This window comes from Carassius auratus, chromosome 30 (assembly GCF_003368295.1).
Source record: "Carassius auratus strain Wakin chromosome 30, ASM336829v1, whole genome shotgun sequence".
In the NCBI taxonomy this organism is placed as follows: domain Eukaryota; kingdom Metazoa; phylum Chordata; class Actinopteri; order Cypriniformes; family Cyprinidae; genus Carassius; species Carassius auratus.
Window position 1 is genome coordinate 7,315,619 of NC_039272.1, and position 21,759 is coordinate 7,337,377.

At 37.4% G+C, this 21,759-nt stretch overlaps 1 protein-coding gene across 7 annotated transcripts in view; it reads left to right on the forward strand.

Annotated features, from left to right (window-relative positions):
• LOC113049048 (myocyte-specific enhancer factor 2C-like) overlaps window positions 1-21,685 on the forward strand; it is a 71,198-nt gene extending 49,513 nt beyond the window's left edge. For 2 of the 7 annotated variants that reach the window (XM_026211074.1, XM_026211075.1), the window contains 7 exons: window positions 6,150-6,296; window positions 8,294-8,438; window positions 9,857-9,931; window positions 16,572-16,744; window positions 17,569-17,698; window positions 18,561-18,696; window positions 18,954-21,685. In XM_026211074.1, coding sequence (XP_026066859.1) covers window positions 6,150-6,296; window positions 8,294-8,438; window positions 9,857-9,931; window positions 16,572-16,744; window positions 17,569-17,698; window positions 18,561-18,696; window positions 18,954-19,317 — 1,170 coding nt within the window. In that variant the 3' untranslated portion in view covers window positions 19,318-21,685. Of the gene's footprint in view, window positions 1-6,149; window positions 6,297-6,402; window positions 6,541-8,293; window positions 8,439-9,856; window positions 9,932-16,571; window positions 16,745-17,568; window positions 17,699-18,560; window positions 18,701-18,953 lie in introns of those variants that run through there. The other 5 variants (XM_026211080.1, XM_026211078.1, XM_026211077.1 and 2 more) reach the window with 5 other exon arrangements.
• Window positions 21,686-21,759: the final 74 nt, after the last annotated feature.

Sequence of the window (21,759 nt, forward strand, 5' to 3'; positions counted from 1 at the left end):
TTCACTCCCTGCAGAATAGTTATTTGAACGTTTCTCTTCCTGCATTCCTCTGTTAAAACCAGTTTGAGTGGAAAACATACCGTTATTTTTTTACCACTTTTCTTTGCCATTAATAATAATAATAATAATAATAATAATAATAAAGTACAGCATTTAATTTACTCAAAAAAAATAGAGAGCCTTGATCTTGCTTAGTCATAGCCAATATAGCATCATCTTGTCTAAAGTTACCAAAGACCAAATGTATTGAACAAAAGAAAAACACACACACACACACACACATATAATATACATATATATGCACAAACTGATAATGAACATTTTTACATTGTAAATTGGCCTTATGGAAGAAAAAAATATATATTATGTGACTCCTACTATTACTCATATATCCCATAGAATGGCAGGCCTATAGTTGTTGTCTTTGATGCTTGATTACAGCGTAGAGGGGGAAGGTCTCAAAGCAAGACAATTTATAGTAAAGTATCTGGATTTTAGCAGTTAAGAGGTGCCCACTTCCAACAGCTAAAGAGCCTGATGGGTTAGTTCAAAGACAGATGGTCTTTTGTGATGCACCACCTCATACTACCATTATACTGTACAGATACACACACAAACAGGCACATATGGAGGCCATGTCCCTTGTCATCTGCATTCGTGTCTCGCTACACAGTTGTAGCATGTTCAAACCACACTTAATGAAACGGTGGCTTCCCTGCTTTCTATCCAGCCATGTGCTTCCAATAAGGTCAAGACAGACTGGTTCTCTCCCTAAAGTTCTGCGCTTGTGTGTTCAATGGGAGCAGGAGACTCTGCGGTCCCCCCAAAAGTACCATATCAAAGCACAGATTTTTTAGTTAGGCCATCTGCAGAGCGCTTTTGGATCATGTGCACGTCTGTCACCGAGCTTCACTGACCTCCATCCACTCTGCTGAAGCAAGAAGTGTGTTCAACTGTGTTCAGTAATCAGTTTTCCACTCATTGGTAGCACACACATGGTGGAGGCGTGACTGCTGAGGTACATGATTTCATCTCTGTTGGCCTAATGGGACCACCTTGGAGTTAGTGGCTTTATAGTGGATTTGTGTAAGAGAGAATGAAGTGGAAAAAACACTTGTACATGCGCCGAGCAAGGAGAGTCACTGAGCTGCCAAAATAGACCTTTGTGTGAAATTATGTCTTTTTTGTGAACCGCTAATGTGAGCTAATGAAAACGAATGTAAATGTTCCACTTGGACCTCATAGTTACAGTGCAAAGTTTGATTATTAGCGTAAGTTCTTCGAATCTGTCCGATATGAGCACACAAATGGTTTAAAAGTGGAGAGAGAGCAACAAGTGACCTTCCACCAGTAGGAATAGAGATGCATGATAATGTTTAAACTGCTCTATTCTGCAAATGATTGCATTGTGATTATTAATCATGATTGTTCTCATGTGAAAAAAAAAAAAGTTTTTACACTTAATCGGAATTATTGCACTTTAGCATCATAGACAGTCGCTTCTAGACCGCGCGAATACTAAATTGAGCTCTCTTCTGCTTTTTGTGCATTGATGAATAAATAAAGACAAAATTACATTAAAAAAAGCATTTTGGTGAATATCCTAGTAAACACAGACGGTTAGGCATATGTCTTAACGTAAACAGTTGAGAAAGAAAAGGCATTTGTATCAGTATATTAAATCCGTGAAAGCAAACTAATAATAAATCTAATGCTTCCAAAGAAAAATACAAGTGCTCAGTGCTCCTGACTAAATAACCGTTGTAACATTAAAAATTATTAATCTATATTTAATTTATACAGTGAAGACTGTGCAGTTATTTTACATTTGATTAGCCTATTACATTTCTGTAGTGTACATGAAAGATACGTATAGACCTATCTTTTTTGTTGTGAATGTCCCAACTGGGGTACAGAATGTTAAAAATGCATCTAAATGTTCTTGTTTTATGTTTTGGTTGCATTTGTGTTTTAATAAAAATGTAGATGGTATATTGATATATTATCAAAATATTATACGAATCCAATCTTAATTGTATCGTATCGTATAGAACTTTTTGAGGTATCAAAAATGATCGTATTGCTTGGAATGAGAATCAATACCGTATCGTGACGAACCATCCGATTTACACCACTAATTTATAATTGTGCAGATGAACTGTGCAGCCCCACACAAGGAAGAACAGAAAGAAGCTGAATGTGACACTTTCTCTGAACCTTGCTGCAAACCTGTCAGATCTATTCCACAACCGAAATCCTCTTGAAAATAAACCGTGAGGTCTGTCTGGGTCAGACTCCCTCATCAATCTGGCCTGGTTTTAACTAGATGTCTAAATGAGCACTGGACACTGTTCAGATTTTAAAAAGAGGCCAGAGTAAAATAATCAGTAGTGAAGACAGTTGGGAATCGTCTTTGGCTACTCGAGCTAGAGTTTCTCTGGCTTGATTACAGCTGGAATTGCAAGACCATAGTTGATATCAGTCCATTATTTAGGCTTCAGCCTGGAGAGAAGGTCTGACAGAAGGAGCCAGGAGGGATGAGAAGTATGAAGGAGTTTAATTAGGAGCACAGCACTGAAGGAGACATTCCTTCCCACTCTTTTCCCTCCCTTGTCTCCACTGATTCTTGATTCTCAGAAGCCTCCAGCCGCTCATCCCTTCACAGCTCTCTATTGACTATCTCTGTGCATTTTAGCTTTTTATCAAGCCCCCTCACCCCCGCCTGGCCATTTTCCACTTTGTTAGATTGATTACTTCTCATCGATAATGTTTTGGAAGGACGATCACACAGCTTTCATCTTGCCGAGCTATTAAGGCTTTAGAATGTTCTCGCTGCTTGGTCCAAGTACAGGGTATTTGTTGTCTACTGTATCTTATTTTTAGATCAGCAAACTGGAAGCATTAATGTAGCTGTTGCTTCCTGGGAAATCAATTGCATTGGCTGTGTGTTTTGCCTCCCTTCAGAAATGGGAGTGATTATTAGTGAGTCATTATAAAACCCATAGGAAAGAAAAATTACTAATGGGATCTGTTTAAAATCTCAGTTGTTTCTCATAGAAAGCAGTGTCATTAAATGGAGTTCAAATAGAGACTTTTGCTAAAATCTCCTACTTCTTAGAAGCAGACCATTGTTAACCTGACGTGGAACAAATGGATCTGTTATCAGTGACTGGCCTTGAAAGATTCCAAGCTGTCCAAGAGTTAAACAAATTATTAAACATTAGCATTATTATTGTTTTTATCAAATGTATATTTGTATTATTACAACATTTATAACAACAATATATATTATTATGACCTGTTTTCATATATAAACTAAGTCTATTCATTGTTTACATAATTTCAAAAAAATTTAAATCAGATCTTTTTAAAGTCTCGATTTTTTTCCTCAGCAATGAGATTAAATGAATATGCTCATATTTGCCAAGACACCACATAATCCGTTGTTATCTGAGATAATTAATATTACTGCTCTGTATTATTACTGTCTCATTCTATTTTTCATTTAAGTGAACCTAAGAAAAATATGATGCATCAAAGATGTACAAGTGAGACCTCCACCAAACCTCCTGAGCTATGAAAGAGCAACATCGGAGTATTTCTCTTTTTCTCTGAGGAATGGGTGTTTTTTTTTTTTCAGCCATTTATGGCCAGCTTCAGCATACTTCTGTGATTGGCTAACTCCCTGTAGCAGAACATGCATGTGTGTGTGTGTGTGTGTGTGTGTGTGAGAGAGAGAGGGGGCTGGTGACAGGTGTGGATACTCTGACAGGTGCACATATCTGGAATGAGTGGCATAGCGGCGGACTTTAGGGGGTTCACAGCGGCTGCATGCTGGGTCTTAAACTGCCTATCCCTGCTTGAGCACTCACTCAGCCAGCATGCCCTCCCATCAGCACACTACAGTCTCTCCGCACTCCCCTGCATCCGATCGACGCCGGCCGCGCTACATCATAATCTTCCCTCCACCCCGTTGCCGAGGCATTGCCTGAGTACCTGAGTAGGGGGCAACCTATCATTTGAAGTGAAGAATTTAAGTAACCAATTTTATTTGAACTCAGAAATCACTAGTAATTTCCACAAACAATTACAAAGAAATGGTTAAGTAACAAATTGAATTAACTGTGGTATTTTCATGTAATCATGAGAGCAGCAATCTGTGTTTATAGTTTTTCTTGATGTTTAATTTAATTTGTTACTTTACTATTTTGTGTGTGCGTATATATATATATATATATATATATATATATATATATATATATATATATATATAGTAGTTGTTTACTTTATCTTTTTACTAACTGAGACACCATATCTCAAATTTTCCATCCTTTTCTGTTTCAATCTCACAACAGCCATGCCGGGACTCGTCTTCAAAGCATTTGATCAGCTCAATACGTATAAAGGAATCAAAAAAAGCTCTCATCACACATTGCGCTCTCCACACAATCCCTCAGCACCTAATAGAAGCGTGTCATAGCAAAGAAAAGAGGATGAGAAACCCGCCTTCATCAAGCCCTCGCGTCAGCAGAGTAAATTAATTATCGTGTGATTGATGCAGACAGGCAGATGAAGGCAGGGAAGGACTGCGTGTGTGAGCCTGAGCGGCACATATGTTAGCTGGTGGCTAATATCCCGCCACACCACACTAAAAGACAGTTGATCCTGTGGAACATCTCGCTTTGATGAGACGTAAAACCTCGTGCAGATAATGACAGTTGAAGACTTTTTTTCTATGGGTCTGCGGTGCAGCATATGGCAATGCGTCTCAAGTTTTTATTTCTTCTTTTCATAAAAACATTATGTCCCTCACAGACTTTGCTAATTTTATATCATCTAGGACAGTAGTAGCTTTGACTACATTCAATTAGCACAATAGCTTATATTAAATTATTAGTCATTTAAGATGTGGTGGTTAAGTGTTAATATTAAAGTAGCATTTCCCAACTGGTAGACACTCACTCATAGACTGACTCTACTGTGAGAGGAAGATCTCATTCCTTCTAGAAGGTGGCCATCAGGTGGCAGAGAGAGAAACTGCTGCTTTAATATATCAGGAGAGCCCACAATTCTGTCTTTTACCGTTACACTAGCTTGTTTGCTTAAGCATTGCACAACCTTTCAGCTTCATCACACATTTTTGGCTTATATTCTTAATGGTTATCTCAAAAGAATCCTTGTATCATTTTAGGTTCACTGGGTGTCTCTCTGTTCATCTCTATGGGCGTCTCTGTGCTGTGGTCAGGAGCTGTAGCTGCTGAAATCACATTTAGAACATTTTTTTTTTCTCTTTCTCTTTGGTACCCAGATCTGGTTAAATATTCATGTTTACATTTTAGGCTGGCCCTTCCTGTATGTGTATCCTGTTGTCTCTCAACAACTTCCTTTAAAACAACTTACAAAGAATATCTATGATTTATTTCATATCACATGAATATTAATAGCATGGTCTTAAGCAAATAATCTAAAAACAAACAAGACATGAAAGAATTCTAGAAAAGAAACCATCAGCTTGAATTACTTTATAAACAACCCCTTCAAAGATTCAGCTCTAGTGCTTCTCAAACTGTTGTTCACAAGCTGCCTCATATTTTGATTTGTGATTAATATTGTTATTAATTGAGTATGAATAAATTATGAAATTGAATCATTATTATATTAAATGCATACTTCACCATATAGAAGTTTGGGGTTGGTGAGAGAATAAAATTCAAATTGTATATTATTATATTAGATATATGTTTTACCATTGAAAAGTTTGAGGTTGGTGAGAGAATAAGGTTATAAGGAATACAATATTTCTGAAAGAATATTTTGGTAAAATATTGTTGGAAGATGTTTTTAATGCTTAACCTTTAATTTGATATAATATAAGCAGTAATATTGTGAAATATTGTCACAATTTAAAATAACCATTTTCTTTTCAAAAGCAATATATTCCTAGGATGGAATGTTATCATCAATGTTACAAACAGTTGCGCTACTTAACTTTATATATTTGACAGTTTTCCCTGAATTCTGAAGTGGGCTCTACATGAATGATTTTCACCTTCATTTTTGACTCCCATCTAAATCCAACTTGTATGAAACCCACCTGAAGGTCTTCATGGTGGTTTGTATTTGAACTGTGTGCAAACTTGTATTTACAGACCCTGAGAAAGAAGGGTCTAAATGGCTGTGACAGCCCAGACCCCGACGCAGACGACTCGGTGGGCCACAGCCCAGAGTCAGAGGACAAGTACCGTAAAATCAACGACGACATTGATCTGCACATGATCAGCAGACAGAGGATATGTGTAAGTACCTTCATCTCAGACAACAAGCCCTCTCACGCTTCCTTCTCTTTCTCTCTTTTTCTGTCTCTCCGTGTGCTCTGACTCACTGCCGCACACGGGCCTTCAGGCGTTGAGCAAGAGGGAGAACAAAGGTGGCGAGAGCCTGGAGCTCGAGTCTGCTCTCGCTCTCACTCCGTGCACGGAGGAGAAATACAAACAGATTAACGAAGAGTTTGATCTAATGATCAAGACTCAGAAGATCCCTGTAAGTACAGTGAAGAGAGGAGAGGTGAAAAACTAAAAGCTAGCAATGCTAACAAGCATATTTGAAGAAACAAAGCAATTCATTCTAATCTTGATTTAACCATTATGTACAATCTATAGAAGTCACGATGATGTAGTATATCTAGCATTTGTAATGACACTGACACTGCCTTTGGATGCATGGGAGATAATTGCACATCTGAGATATGACTAAAACAAGAAGCACAATGACAATTACTGTAAGAAATACAATCATATTAACCTCCAGAGTGTATTTTGTGCGTTGGAAGGCCTTTCACTGATTGGTGTTCAGAAATAGATGCTCTTCATTACACGTCTGAACCAACAGCCTGATTGATTTCAAACAAATTTATTCGCAGATCTTTTAAGACGCATGCGCTTTCCTAATTACATGTGTGTCATCTATCTATCTATCTATCTATCTATCTATCTATCTATCTATCTATCTATCTATCTATCTATATCTATCTATCGTTTCAAGATGATCATGATGCATGATTTTGAGGGTTCAGAAACGATAGCAAAATACTGATGTGTGTATGTGTGTGTTTAAAGGTTTGTCGAGTAAGTTACAGTGTGTGTGTTTGTGTTTTTTTGTTTGGTTAGGGTTAGAAAAATTAACTTGGGTTGGGTGGAGTGGTAAACGATGGTGGTGAAGATAGTGGTCACAGTGACGGAGTTATATTTTCCCAGTTAGAGAGAAAAGCAGCACAAAGAGGAAGAGTGGCACCATGCAGAATATGCCTAGGCTCACGTACACATACAAATGTGGAAAGCTTTTCCGTAGAAAAAATAAATAAAGGCACAAGAGAGAAGAAAGGCTGCAGTCTAGGATAGCTGCACAAACATGCTAAAGATTCTTTCATGTACTGTTTGGAGTGACTAAATCATGTAAGGGTTTTTTATGTTGGTATTATTTAAACAGTATATTTCTGTTTTGTTTTTGTTTGTTTTTCAGAATCTAGACATGCACATTTTAGAAACGTGATCTAAAAACATATTTGACTTGCACTCCAGCAAAAATAGAAGAAATGGTTGGTGTCATCAGATTAGAATTTGGTTTATAATCAGTTCTCGTAAGATTAGAAAAAGTCATGAAGCATCAGACTGATATTTTTCAAGCTATTAAAAGGGCCTTGGGGTCTCTGAGACTCCAAGGAGAACACGAGGGGTAAAGACGGAAAAATGAACACCTAACGAAAGTGAAGCAGTGCCCACCAAGACCTTCACTGCGGAGAGAAAATATCTGGCTGCCTCAAGCCATGATTGCTGTGGCCTTGTGAGTTAATGAAGAATGAAAGAGTGAGAAAGAGGGAGAGGCTCCTCTTCGCTTTCTGTCAGTTGATGCTTTCCCAGATGAGCACTTACAGACCCTCAGGACACATGGCTACAATTAGGGGCTATTTTGTCCTTAAAAACATAATATGAAGGAGGAACAAGACTCTTGAAGGTTAAGCCTGCGTCTTTTGGAGGGATGCGAAAAAGAGGATTTACAGAGATTTAGAGACTTTAGAGCAATCTCAGGATGTTCATTTACGGTAGATAACAGAGAAACTGGACAGAGGGGTTGTATGCAACATAATTGTCAAAATGGCTCATTTCTGTCTTGTTTTTTTTGTTTTTGTTTTTTTGTTTTTTTTCAATGTGTTTCACTCTTTATTTTTACCATTATTATTGCAGTTTATATTACTAATTATCTTAATGGTGTATGTAATGCTTTTGTCTCCAACCAGGCTGTGCCCTCTTCCACCTACGAGATGCCCATCCCCGTGAATAACCAGATATACCCAGGCAATCATAACCTGCTTCCACTGGCCCACCACGGCCTGCAGAGAAACAGCATGTCACCTGGGGTCACACACAGACCACCTAGTGCAGGTAAAAACACATAGGACACAGTTTGTCTACAAAACAAAAAAACAGAATTATTTAAACTTCCCTAATGAAAAATATATATACTTCATTGTTTACTTCAATACATTTACTTTATGCTAAGAAAACTACAAATACATTTTTATATGTATGTACTTAATAAAATGTACTGCAACTGTACTATTAGTATACTAAACAGGTATACTTAAAGTCTGCTAAATTGGAACAACTGATTTTGTACTTAATGCTCTTTAATTGTGCAGAAGTAGTGCTGAAGTCTAATTAGAGATATACTTTGTATATTTGAGTGTGCTGAAGTGTAACTATATTTCAGGTACACTTTAAATATGTCGCATTTCAAGTTGGATATTATTCAAAGATCATACAATCCTCATCAACGGTGACATTAAAACACATTTTAGACTTAATATGAAATATGTGCATTGTGCACAGGTAATATGCCAAGTAAAGTGTAATTTAAAATCAGAAAGTCTCGAGTTATCAGTAAATATGTTAATAGATTTGACCTATACTTAGTATGTAATAAATGTATTGTTCTTTTTAACTAGGGTTTCATTGGCACAGGAGCAACTTTTCTATTTTGCAGATGTAACCAACACTTAAAAAAACAATTATTAAAGATAATTTTACAAGAAATTAAAATGTTTATAATTAATATACGTATATTTCGTTTACTTATAACTGTTTACTAAAAATGTGTGAGTGAAAATCATTTCTACACCTTTTTCTGACCTTTTCAGAAAAAAATACTATTTTAAAATAATTATTCAAAATAGTATTGCAATTACAAACTCTTTTTCATGCTGGCTTCAGATTTTTAAAATATACCTACATAATTAACCATTACCAATATTTAATGGAATAACCAGCATTCTTCTATATTTCTATCCACTTTTGGCCGTTTGTTATTGTTGTGATGTCTTGCTTCATTAGACAGAGTCTCTCACCCACAGCTCTGTCATTAAAACTGCTTTCTCCTGATGCAATCAGCTCTGTATTCCAGGAGCGCTTAGCTAAATATGAGTTTTGGCCCAGTCTGCACACCTCTGACCACACTTGCTCTCCTGCATGCTTAAAAATAAAAATGTGTAATTTTTCTTGGACACCACAGCCGAGCCCCGCCGGCCACATCGCTTCCCCCTCAGAAAAGTGTGCTGAGGTGGAAAAGGACAGTGTTTTGTTCTTCTCAGACACACACACACACATCTCTGTCACCTTATATTAGTCTTTCGGTCTCCACCGCTCTTAAACGCGCTGGGAGGGAGGAAGATCTCTGGGGCTTGAGGGAGCTGAATAAATGACCTGACAGTTTTAAGAAGGAAGATTTTGCGGTAGGATGTGGATGTCAGTTGCTATGAAGTGACTGAAATCTCTCTCTTTCTGTCTTTCTCTTCCCATGCTAGGTGGTCTGATGGGCACTGATCTCTCCACTGGCGCGGGCACCAGTGCTGGTAAGGACGGCATCCCCACATACTACAGTATGTTCCCTCTCCATCACATCTTTTTACTCAGCCAATAACTGCACAAATTCTCTTCCAGCTCTAACCAGCCTCACAAATTTTCAGCAGGACGTTGTGTTTATAAAAGCTGGGCTTGTATTCACAGTCATTTCTTTGCAGACTTCAGTCATTAAGTGACCTGGGCTGTACTGGATTGGTTCAAACCCAATAGTAACTCAAAAAAAATCACTTCAGTTCCTGCAAAATAATTACTGTACATTATTGTTTTTGTTCTAATGTGTGTATCAAGTAGCATATGCAATACCTTCAAAAGTTTGGGGTTGGTAAGATTTTTGATGTTTTTGAAAGTATATTGTGTTTTTGAAGCTGCATTTATTTGATCAAAAATACAGTAAAAAATGGTATCATTGTGAAATATTAAAATTTTAAAATAAATGTATTACAATTTAATAAAATAGTTGTTTTCTATATTAATTAATATACTTATATATTATATAAATTATTTATTTTTTTCAATTTTTTGTATTTAAAAAAAAAACTAATAATATATTTAACAATGTATTCCTATGTCCACAAAGCTGAATTTCCCGCAGCCATTACTCCAGTCTTCAGTGTCACATGATCCGTCAGAAATCACTCAAATATGCTGATTTCATATTATTATTAATGAACAAAACAGTTGTACTGATTACTGATTAATATTTTGTCATTATTTTATTATTATCTCTTTTTTTGTGGAAACCATTTTTTTCTTGATGAATAGACAGTTCAGAAGAATAGCATTTATATGAAACAGAAATATTTTGTAATATTATAAATATATTTACTGTCATTTTTGATCAATTTAATGCATCATTACTCAATTAAAACTTCTTACAAAAACAATAACCTTAATGACCCTAAAACTTTTGGTATTTGGTTTTAACACTTTTCTTGCTGAATTTGTCAGATTTGGTGAAATCAGTCTTCTGTATAGTTTGTCCCTCTAAGCTTAGTAAATATCAGAGTGTTTTATGGTAAACAAGCATACTGGCATTAACCAGATGCTGCACTGTTTGACCCGTCTCCTCTGTTTGTTTGCTTAAGCTCTTGTCTGAACATGACAGCACACAGCTCTCCTCTCACCCTGCACTTCTGTATGTCTTTTGTAGGATAACCACTATCGTATGTTTGGAGTGAAACATAGTTAGAATATTTTACCATCTAGCAGCCCAGTGCTTTTGAAACATGTGTATATGAGTTTATGTATACAAGAACGATCCACTTGAAAGGGATAGAAGTACAGTCGCAGTGGTGCTTTGACTTGTGGTTGCCTCCGAGTCTTATGTGGACGTCTGTGTATGTGTGTTTGCATGTGTGTGTGTGTGCAGTTCTGCCGGTCTTAACCACTAACCAGTGGTCACTACAGTAGCATGGCTTGGATATTTAAAGCAGGACAGTAGATGTTTTGAACTTGGCTTTTGAGTTGCTGGGACACAGCTGGGTAACCTTGTCTAGCCCGGGGTCTATTGTATGAGGGTAAGGGTGAGGTCTGTCAACTGACCCCCCTCTCCTCACTGTCTCGAATGCACAAAAGTACCACTTGTTAGTGTGGCCCTGCTGTCCACATTCAAGGTCTCCAGCCATCAAATATAGCCACTGTGCCGACTTCAGGCTGACACAGGGCACAGTGTGGAGTTGATGTAGGCCACAACTCTGGAAACAAGAGTTGAAGAGAGTCAAACGACACAAACGGCCTCAGTTTTAATGGTCTAATAAAGGAGATTCAAGTCTTTTTTTTTTCTTTCTCCCTTAGCTATCTCTTGATTCTTAATGCTATTTAGAAGAGTATAAAAACTGAATACATTTATTCAGCAAGAATGCATTACATTAATCAAAGTAAACAGTAACAGTAAAGTAAAAATAAATAAGTAAATGCTGTCTTTTGAACTTTCTAATGATCAACTGTTTTGCAGCATTGATAATAATAATAAGACATTTTACTATAGCACCCAATCAGCATGATTTCTAATAAATCATGTGACACCGAAGACTAAAATAATGGCTGCTGAAAATTCAGCTTTGCCATCACAGGAATAAGTTCAATTTTAAAATATCAATAAAAATTTTTTTTTTTTTTAGATTGTAATATTATTACTACTTTTTCTTTTTTTCTATCAAATACATTCAGCCTTGGTGGACATAAAAGGCATAAACATTAAGGGGGAAAAACTTGAACAGTAGAGTCTGTATATTTTTTCCCCAAGTTACCCTCTGTACTGTTGTTTTGACAGCATGTTCCATCAAGAGTGTGTCATGGTAGGATGTTTGTCACAGACAGTTATTTGCTCGCCGAGCACCCTGGCATTCTCAGACAACCACAAATCCTCTTCTACGTGTATTTATGTATCTGTGAAACATAGGGTTGTGCTGTGAGATACGGAGAGGTCAGCCAACACATGAGAAAGTGAAGCGACCAGTCTTTTTTTTTTTACCTCTTAGGTGGAGTCTCATAGCAGAGTTTTTTTTTTGTGTTGTTTTTTTTTTTATTATTATTATTGTTAATTTACTGTTTCCGGGCATCTGCTCCCACCACACCGCTGAAGTTCTTTCAGTTGCTCGAACCAGGGCTGGCCTGAAACCTCAACACCGAATCAACAAACACGGACAACAGGATCCAATGAGGCCGTTACACCACAACAAGAAATCAGAGACATTCCAGCTCGCAGGGAAAGCGAGCGTGTACTTAACCACACTAGCCGGTCAGCTTGCTTTGACGCTGGGTGGAAACTTAGGCCAAGCCCATTTACAGTTAAGCCTCCTCTGCAGAGCCCCAGAAATAGAATCGGCTCCTTTATCATGTGTACACATCAGGCCATTTGTGTGTGAGGAGGGGACCACTCGTTTCTGGGCAGCTGTAATTTTAGCACTTCCCCATTGTGAGGGCGATGGCTGGGCCACAAGCGCACAGGGGAGAGACTTGTGTGGCTTTTGCGAGGGAAACGGTGTGCGTCAGAAGATGGACACTGTTGTGGCCTAGCGCGCTGGTTTTGGCTCTCAGATGCCTTCTAGAACAAACTACTTTAAAAGTCAGCGGATGGAATGAGAGAAATTAGTTTTGTGCTACTTATTGGCCACCTGGATCAAGTCGCCAAGGCTCATTTTAGGTCTAGCACACGTCGTCCGTCTGTCTGCTCTTGACGGGTCACTTTAACTCTCGCCTGGTGTTGCTGATCATTAATGACGGTGGCCTGCTTGTTAAATAGCCTACACCTCGGTCTGTGCGATCTGAGCGCTCCATGTGTTTCACGATTGGCTCAGGGTGTACTGTACTGTACAAGGCTATTTAATTCATCTGCGCACATCACAAAATCACAGGTTCCTATGGTTACCGGAGCAGAAGTAAGGCCAGTCTCCATGAATGCTTCTATCGCTCTGTCCTTTTGTGCAGTAATAATGTGCATTTGTCAAATGGCTTAAATCTAAAAAAAAAAAAAAAAGTTCCAAATGCACAGTTATACACTGAACCTTATATAAGGCCTGATTTGTTGAAACACTTTAAATGAAGATTTTGACTTCGGTTCAAGACATAAACACACATATCAAAATTAAGGTTAGACACTTATAATGGAAGTGAATTTTTAAGGATTTAAAAGCAAATATGTTCAGCATATAATTTTATAAAAGCACTTACAGTACTTGTGAATTGACCAGTATTTAGAAAACCTTTTTTTTTTCTCATAATCGTCAACATGCATATTGTTATTGTATTGTGGCTATACTATAGAAAAAAGTGATTTTAATGTTTACAAATTGCCCCAGTTATTTCCATTGTAGGTTTCTCACTGTAGTGACCCTGTTAAAAAAAAAGAATAATAATAATATATTTAAAATACATTGTCATACAGTTCAAATCTGTCAACATATTTAGTGACATATCTCTTGAGACTTACTGATATAAATATATATATAATTTTTTCAGAGTATTAAGTACATAAATATGTGAATGTATTTGTTATTTACTTAGCATGAAATATATTTAAATATATTTACCCTAACTTTCACTAGGGGAAGATTTTTGTAATTGCTATTTATTTTTATTATTATTATTTTAGAGAGAGAAAAAGCAGGCATAAGTTCTTTTTTTTTATCAGCATTATGCCACAAGTGTTGTGGATTGAGCTCAACTTGAGCTGAACCCCTAATATTCATTTAAATGTGGAAATATATTTTTATCAAATGCTGTGTTATTTCCTCATCTCCACTGTGAACAATGAAGTGTAGCTGTTTAAGTGTTTAGAGAAGAGCTCAAACCAGCTGTTTTTCGAGCCCCGTACTTCACTATGTATGAGGAGACAGGAAGTGTACCAGTGCACATGGCATTAACATCCACCCGCTCACACTTGTACAAACAGTCTCTCACAATCACACTTACTCTTCCTGGTTCCCGACTCATGTCCTCCTTATTTTCCTTGAATCGTGCAAATTGCGCTTTCAAGACTTCTCATTTGAAAACAACAAAAACCATCGCCTTCAAATTAAAGAAAAATCACCATGGCGAAATTGCCGAGGACGACATCTGCATCTAGTTTTCCTCTCGAGTGTATGATTGGGAAATTCATTTATGTCTACCGTATAATTCCTAACCCTCTTTTAAGTGGCAAAAGCCATGCAGCACTCCACATTTTCCCCCTCGAAAGCAAAAAAAAAAAAAAACTAGAGGGATCTGGATTGAAACAAAGACTCTGTACTCTGTATTTTTTCCAGTATAATGTACCCTCTCTGGTTCTTTGGAGATGATGAAGTTGGGTTAGCAATTGTGGATGAGGAATAAAGATTGCTTGTCTGATCCACTTCTGGTAGTCATAAGAGAAAGCCACATGTGCACACATGTATTTATCATTGATTGCCAAATGATGGCCTTCACTCTCAATACTTAAGGGCCATGGATTTTATGTAATTTATAGAGACTGCTGCTTTGGGAAATGAGATGTGATAGTGGCAACCTTCCCATTGTGCTCCAGATGGGACTTGGAGTGATCTTTTACAGTTGGGCCTGAAATGACTGGAATATCATTCAGAATCCATTTTCTCCCTTATATTGTACATTCAAATATTTCAAAATTAAATGTAATGGATTTGCAGGATTTTTATTAATTCCAAATAAGGAAATGAATTTGTCTTACATGAAGTGTTTGAACAAAAACATCAATGTTCTTGTCAAAAAAGATGTATTTTTTAAATGAATAATTTTTTCTTAATGAGCTTTCTAATTAAGTTTTTACTGTTTTGCTCTCATTTGACATGAGCTCTTAAAGCACCAACGCATGCCACCTGTCTCTATTCATCAAACACCTGCCTCCTTACCGCGAAACCACGAGAGGAACAAATGAGCCTCATCTCTCTCCTCTCTCTTTCTCTTCATCTACCCACACTCCACATTTTCAACTCTCAACTTTTTTTTAAAGAGACATGATGCTGCAACAGTTTGCTCAGAAACAGAAACATTCTCAAGCAATCTGTCATCAATTCGGTTTAGCTTTAGACCAAACACCTCATCCTCACATAGACCTTTGCACTCTTTAGAAAGACTAGACTTGCATCATATTTTTTACCAAGTTACATTTTAAATATTAGCACAAATAATGACAAATAAAAATTAATTAAAAAATTACTCTTACCAGTGATTGTTTTTTGTTTGGTTTGGTTTGGTTTATGGTTTATGGTTTATGGTTTATGTTTTATGTTTTGTGTTTTGTGTTTGTTGTTTGTTTGTTTTGTTTTGTTTTTGTTTGTTTAGTTTTGTTTTTTGAGGATCAAATGCAGGGTAAAAAGCCTTTTTTTTACATCATTTTTTACATACTTTACATCATTATATATGACATTTAAATAAATATATGTTTCCATTTTTGTTTTTTTACATTTCTGATTATAAAATTAATAAGATTCATATATTTTTTTATCTATATGAAGTATTGAGTTATTACAGGTTGGACAACTAATGAGTGATAATGTAATAATTTTAGATAAATAAAATAATGTAATGGTATTTCATGTTAATTTCAAAGTGAGAATGTTGCTGTTTTTAAAATATTTTGTCCTACCTTTAAAGAATTTCAAGAAAAATAATGTAGCTTATCCCTGATAATCAGTTGAACTGGGAACTTGGATCTTTTTTACCCAGAGGCCGACAAAAACCATATTTTGAATCATAATGACATATAATGATTCATGAGTGAAAATCATCCGAGCGTGATGGGGTGATTTGGGGTAGCTGAATTAGTCTGGTTTGGTTTGATGGAGGGTGAATGAGAGGGTGTGTTTACCAAGTGCTTGGTACAAATGAATGAGTGGTGGTGGAGGTGAACGTTGCGTGAAATGGTGTGGAAACGTCGAATTGAAAGAGCACATTCTTGGTGAAAGATGGTTGCAATACTCCAGAACGGATAAAACGGTGTTTAATGGCTGCATGTGGTGAAGGCTCACTGGAACCGTGTGGAGAGCTGCAGACAGGCTTGAATAGAGGCTTCACAGTAGATGACGGTGGAAATGGTGCATTCTGGTGCAGGCGAGAGACTCAAATGAAGCTTAAATTGTGTGGCATGGTGAAAGTTTGATGTACTTAATTTGGTTCTCTTGTGTCTAACGCCTTTTCCCCTCCCTTTCTGTCTCGCATTAGGAAATGGCTATGGAAACCATCGTAACTCTCCAGGACTTCTGGTGTCCTCCGGAGGCATGAACAAGAGCATGCAGGCCAAGTCCCCTCCACCAGTGAACCTGGGGATGAACAGCCGTAAACCTGACCTACGAGTTCTCATCCCACCCGGGGCCAAGAACAACATGCCCTCTATTGTAAGTTCATAGCAGTGTGAGCCCTGATGATACAACCCATGCACCCCAGTTCCTTCATAATCGTCTGTGGTTCTCCTGTCCTTTCTTCTCATTTCCTCTTCAGTAGTTTCATAAATTAAGCTTACAAAAAATAGAGAGTCCTTCATAATCAGTCTCCTCAGCTTTGGTGTTGTTTAGCAAAGTGCTCAGCTGTAGGTTCACATAGTCTCATATAGGTGGCCCTCAGCTTGACTAATTCTGGATTTATCACCCTCCCTTTACTGCCATCAGTCTGGGGATGTTGACCTTCTGTTGGTAAGTGACACTGTCACTCAAACCCCTGACATGGGCTAATAGACCTGAAGGGAATTTGTCATCCTCATGTGCATAGAAAACGAATAGCGTGCCCTAAGGTGTTGTTTAGCGTATTGTTCTTATGCAAATATAAGTGCACATGCTGACCTGGAAAAGTCATGTTAGTGAATAAGGAACATTTACACAGCCAAGCTCCAGAGTGACATCTAGTGGTCATAAGAGCCTCATTTTCAGGTCTTATTGACCTCTCCATCTCCACCTCTGCTTTTCTTAATCTCTGTCACATCGTTCAGTCATCATGCCAGCTCCACAAAAGAGGAGAAAACACCTCCAACCCTCTGTTGCCTTGGAGACCTTGAGTTTCTATAGCGACCAATGCCCTATGAGGGATTGCAAATCATAGGTTGAGAGGCTTCAGTGGTGCTTTATGTCAAGTGATTATTTTTCATTCATTATTTTGGGGGGGATGCGTCATCTATATGTGATAAGTCATCTATATGTGTTCCTCTGCTCTCTTCCTCTTCTTCTAGAATCAGAGAATAAACAACTCTCAGTCCGCGCAGTCACTGGCGACCCCCGTGGTTTCTGTAGCGACACCTACTCTACCGGGACAGGGAATGGGCGGCTACCCATCAGCCATTTCCACCTCATATGGTACTGGTAGGTAGCACTTGATCTGCCATAAAACTATATTCACAAACACTTAACAATAAATAGACTTTGTACTATATACTGATTTGACATCTTAAGCACAATATTTAAAACGTTTTCAGATAGAGGAATACATTTTATTTTATATAGTTATATCAATTTAATGTTTAATTTTTATTAATAAGTAAATAAAATGTTTATCATACAAATATAATAATTACTGTTAAAATAACAATCTAAAATACTGTTCAGTGATCTATAATGATCTATTACTAATTACTGTAAATTGACATAACTAACATTAAGAATGAATACATTTAAACATTTAATTTGTTTATTTATTGATTTACTTATTTATTTTTTTAATGTATAGATTACTTTATTAAACCCAGATGAAATTAATGCAAAATCTTTATGCATGAATAATTTTTTTTTAAATAAAAATAAAAATGATAGTAAAAAAAAAGAAATCTTGAGCTTTTCAACCTAAAACATGAAATTTGAGATGATTTTCTCTCTCTCTCTCTCTCTCTCTCTCTCTGTAGAAGTTTATTTTATTTCTAAGTATAACAACATTGCAGTATTAAATATATTATTAAATATAAGGATTACACTTGTTTGAAATTAACATGTATAGATTATTGGAATTAGAATTGATTGTTTTTTCTTAATTTATTTTATTTATTATTATGGTTTTTATTTATTTATTGTTTGGCTATCACTGCGTTAAACCTACACTGAATGCAGAATCTCATTTTGATTTAGCATGTAATAGTTCTGTCTCTCCAGCAGGCGGAGACATTGTTATCCAAATAAGCAGGACGGTAGTTTCAGATGCAAATGTTAACCCAGGTCATGTGTTTTCTTTTAGAATATTCCCTGAGCAGTGCGGATCTCTCCTCGATATCTGGCTTTAACAGTGCCAACACTCTGCATCTGGGCTCAATGAGCGGATGGCAGCAGCATCAGATCCAGAACATGCAGCACTCTGCTCTCAGTCAGCTGGGGTAAGTCCAAACACACGTGCACTTAATCACCCATACACACGTCACATAGCCAGTTTTAACTCTTACACACTTAATATATGCAACTTTCTCTCACTGTTCTTACTGTTCTGTATAGAAAACTTTTCGCAATTCTGCAAAAGTTGAAATATTGTTAAAGAAATGTCCGTGATTTGATTGTATCTTTGGCACCTGTGTACAGGAGTGCACCAGCACTCGTTCCGATCCGTAACCCCCTTCATTTCCTTTCCTTCCTACAGAAATTGCTCTAGCTCTCACTTATGTCAGGGTTCAAATCTCTCCCTGCCCTCTACTCAAAGCCTGCACATCAAGTCCGAACCTGTTTCTCCTCCTAGAGATCGATCCAGCAGCACCACGCCCGCCGGCTACGGCCCGCCACTGTCCCACCAGCAGCACCAGGGCCTGCCCCCACAGGGGCGACAGGACTCGGGCCGCTCCCCGGCCGACAGCCTCAGCAGCTGCGGCAGCTCGCATGAAGGCAGCGACCGCGACGACCACCGTCCCGACTTCCATACGCCATTAGGATTGGGCCGGCCCGGCCTGGATGAGCAAGACAGCCCATCCATCAAGCGTGTCCGCCTCTCGGAGGGGTGGGCCACATGATAAGCCATGCCCCCCTTGGACTGCCCCATCCTCGATCTTGACCTCCCCATGCGAAGCAGCTCACATGCTAATCATTGCTCTCCCTTATCCTCTGATTTGCTGTAGAGAGGGGAGGAAGTGCTCTCGAAATTACCTGTATTTTTATTATTATTATTATTATTATTTCAACAGATTATGTCTAATATACATATTGTTGTGATTGATGGGTTTTCAGGGAGGGAAGCGACAAGGAGGACTGATACACCAGGGTTGGGGAGGGTTTAGTGGGTGGGGTTACTATGCATAATATGTGCAGTTTGTGGAATACAATGTAAAGAATTACCATATATGCATATATATTTACACGTTGTGTAGGTGTACATGTATGCAGAGTAACAAACCAACAAAATGTGTCAGGTACTCTCTGATATTTTTTTTTTTTTTTTTTTGCAAAGTACATGCCTCAGTGATGTTCAGCCACAAGAGGAGCACAGCAGAGAGCGTATCGCGGAGGTGACAGCTTAGCACTTGAGTCGTTGTCCCTGTACAATATGTACAGATTCCTTTTTTTAGATTTTCCTCTCTTCAGGAGGCCCTCTTCGCTAAATGTATGTTATGGGTGACAATGTCATGTTGCAGGTTCAACGTATTGTACATAGAGAAAAGGCTGGGACACGGGGGAACGGTCAAGGTTGCTGATTACACACAAACATAACTGTTATGCAAGAATTTCGAAGGATTGTACAGATATATGTGCAGGTTCTTTGGTTAAGTTATGGGGGAGTGGGTATTTCAGAAAAAAACTATAAACAAAAAACTCTCCTGCTGATGAAAGAAGATAGTAGGACGGGGATGAAGGACTTTAAATTAAGAGCCATGTTACTTCAGTCTGATGACATTTTAACCTAGGATTTGCAGTTGTTGTTCAGTATTAAAATAAGAAAAAGAGAAAAAAAAAGTATGATACACTTGCTTATATTTTCATATCAAAAAGGAATACAATGCAAAGCATTTTTGTGGCTTTTTGTAGTTTATAAGAGCCAGAATGTGTTTTGATAGCTTTGCTTATATGAGAAATGAAAAAGGATGAGAAACCTTGGGCTTTTCAAACCGTAAGCCACGAGAACTAAGACAGTGAACCCTTGCTTTGCTCAGTGTTTTTCTCTCTCTCTCTCTTTCTTTGTAGAAGTTTTGTTTTTAAATGTGTATTTCTAAGTATATTGAATATTAATATTAAGAAACTTTTTTAAAAAAAAAATCTGTGAAATTAACATGCTTGTGTATAGCTTTCTAATATATGAATATATATGATAAAAAAAAATATGGTCATAATGTTTTCCCCATTGCGGGGATGTGCAGTTGCATACGTTTAATCGTCTTTTCTTTCCCCTTCTTTTTTTTCCCTTCACCGGACTGAGTCTTTCAGGGGCAAATGCATTCAGAATGATGCTTTTAAATTTAAGTTGCACTCATAAACATGCCCCCCTTTCCCCTTTTTAATAAGCACAAGGTATCCACTCTGGTCTGGAATATTCACAACATTTTCCAGTCTCACATTAATTGACATTGCACTGAAGATTTTCTAATATACGACAGCACAGTCATAGATACCTCATGACTGCTTGTGTAAGCTTGTATCATCAGTTAGTGGATTGTGACTAGTTTTGTTCAGTTGATATACATATCTATCATTGTGCATTCTGTGATTTTGACAGGACATGTGTTAGTCTGTTTTTTCTACCAAAGACAAGTGATGTTATGTTTGCCGATCCATTATCCTTTCTGGTGTTTCTTCACAAGTTGTTCATAGTGGCTGGTACCTCTGACTCACCCTCCCAGTGCCTCAGATTACCTTTCAAACGAGTTGGTCTTGTTGAGAATTGGGAACATTCTCCTCTAACTAACAAGTGTACGGTATTGTGAAAACGCCATTGTTTGTTATATAGATTTCAACTGTCCATATATGGCTCCGGTTAATTTTATTTCCTTTTTTTAATAGAATTTTTTTTTTTTTTTTTTTTGGTTGACCTTTTTGTTTTTTCCTCTCTCTATCTCTCTCTTTCTCTTGTTGTTTCCATTAAGTATATAATTAACAAAATAAAAATGAAAAAAAAAAATGCTGAAAAATTCTGTAGTAACAAATGTAGCTTGTATAAACCTACAGCTAACCAGAAGAAAGAGGCTTTCAGCGGCACAAGCTGGACTTTGTCGCCACTTGAAGACAAGATGTCATTAAATTAAACCACATCTCTGTATCTCAAGGGACTTGATTCAGCTGTAATGTAGTAAAAATTAATGTATGGAATAAAAATTGTTTCTCCTGCTGGGACTAAAAAAAGGTATTTGTATTTTGCAGAGAATTCAGTAAACTTACTGGCTTTCTTAGTTACACAGACGTCCTGGTGTGATTTTTTATTGTGTTCTGTCCCTCAACTTGACTGCAAGATATCTGTGTGAACATGT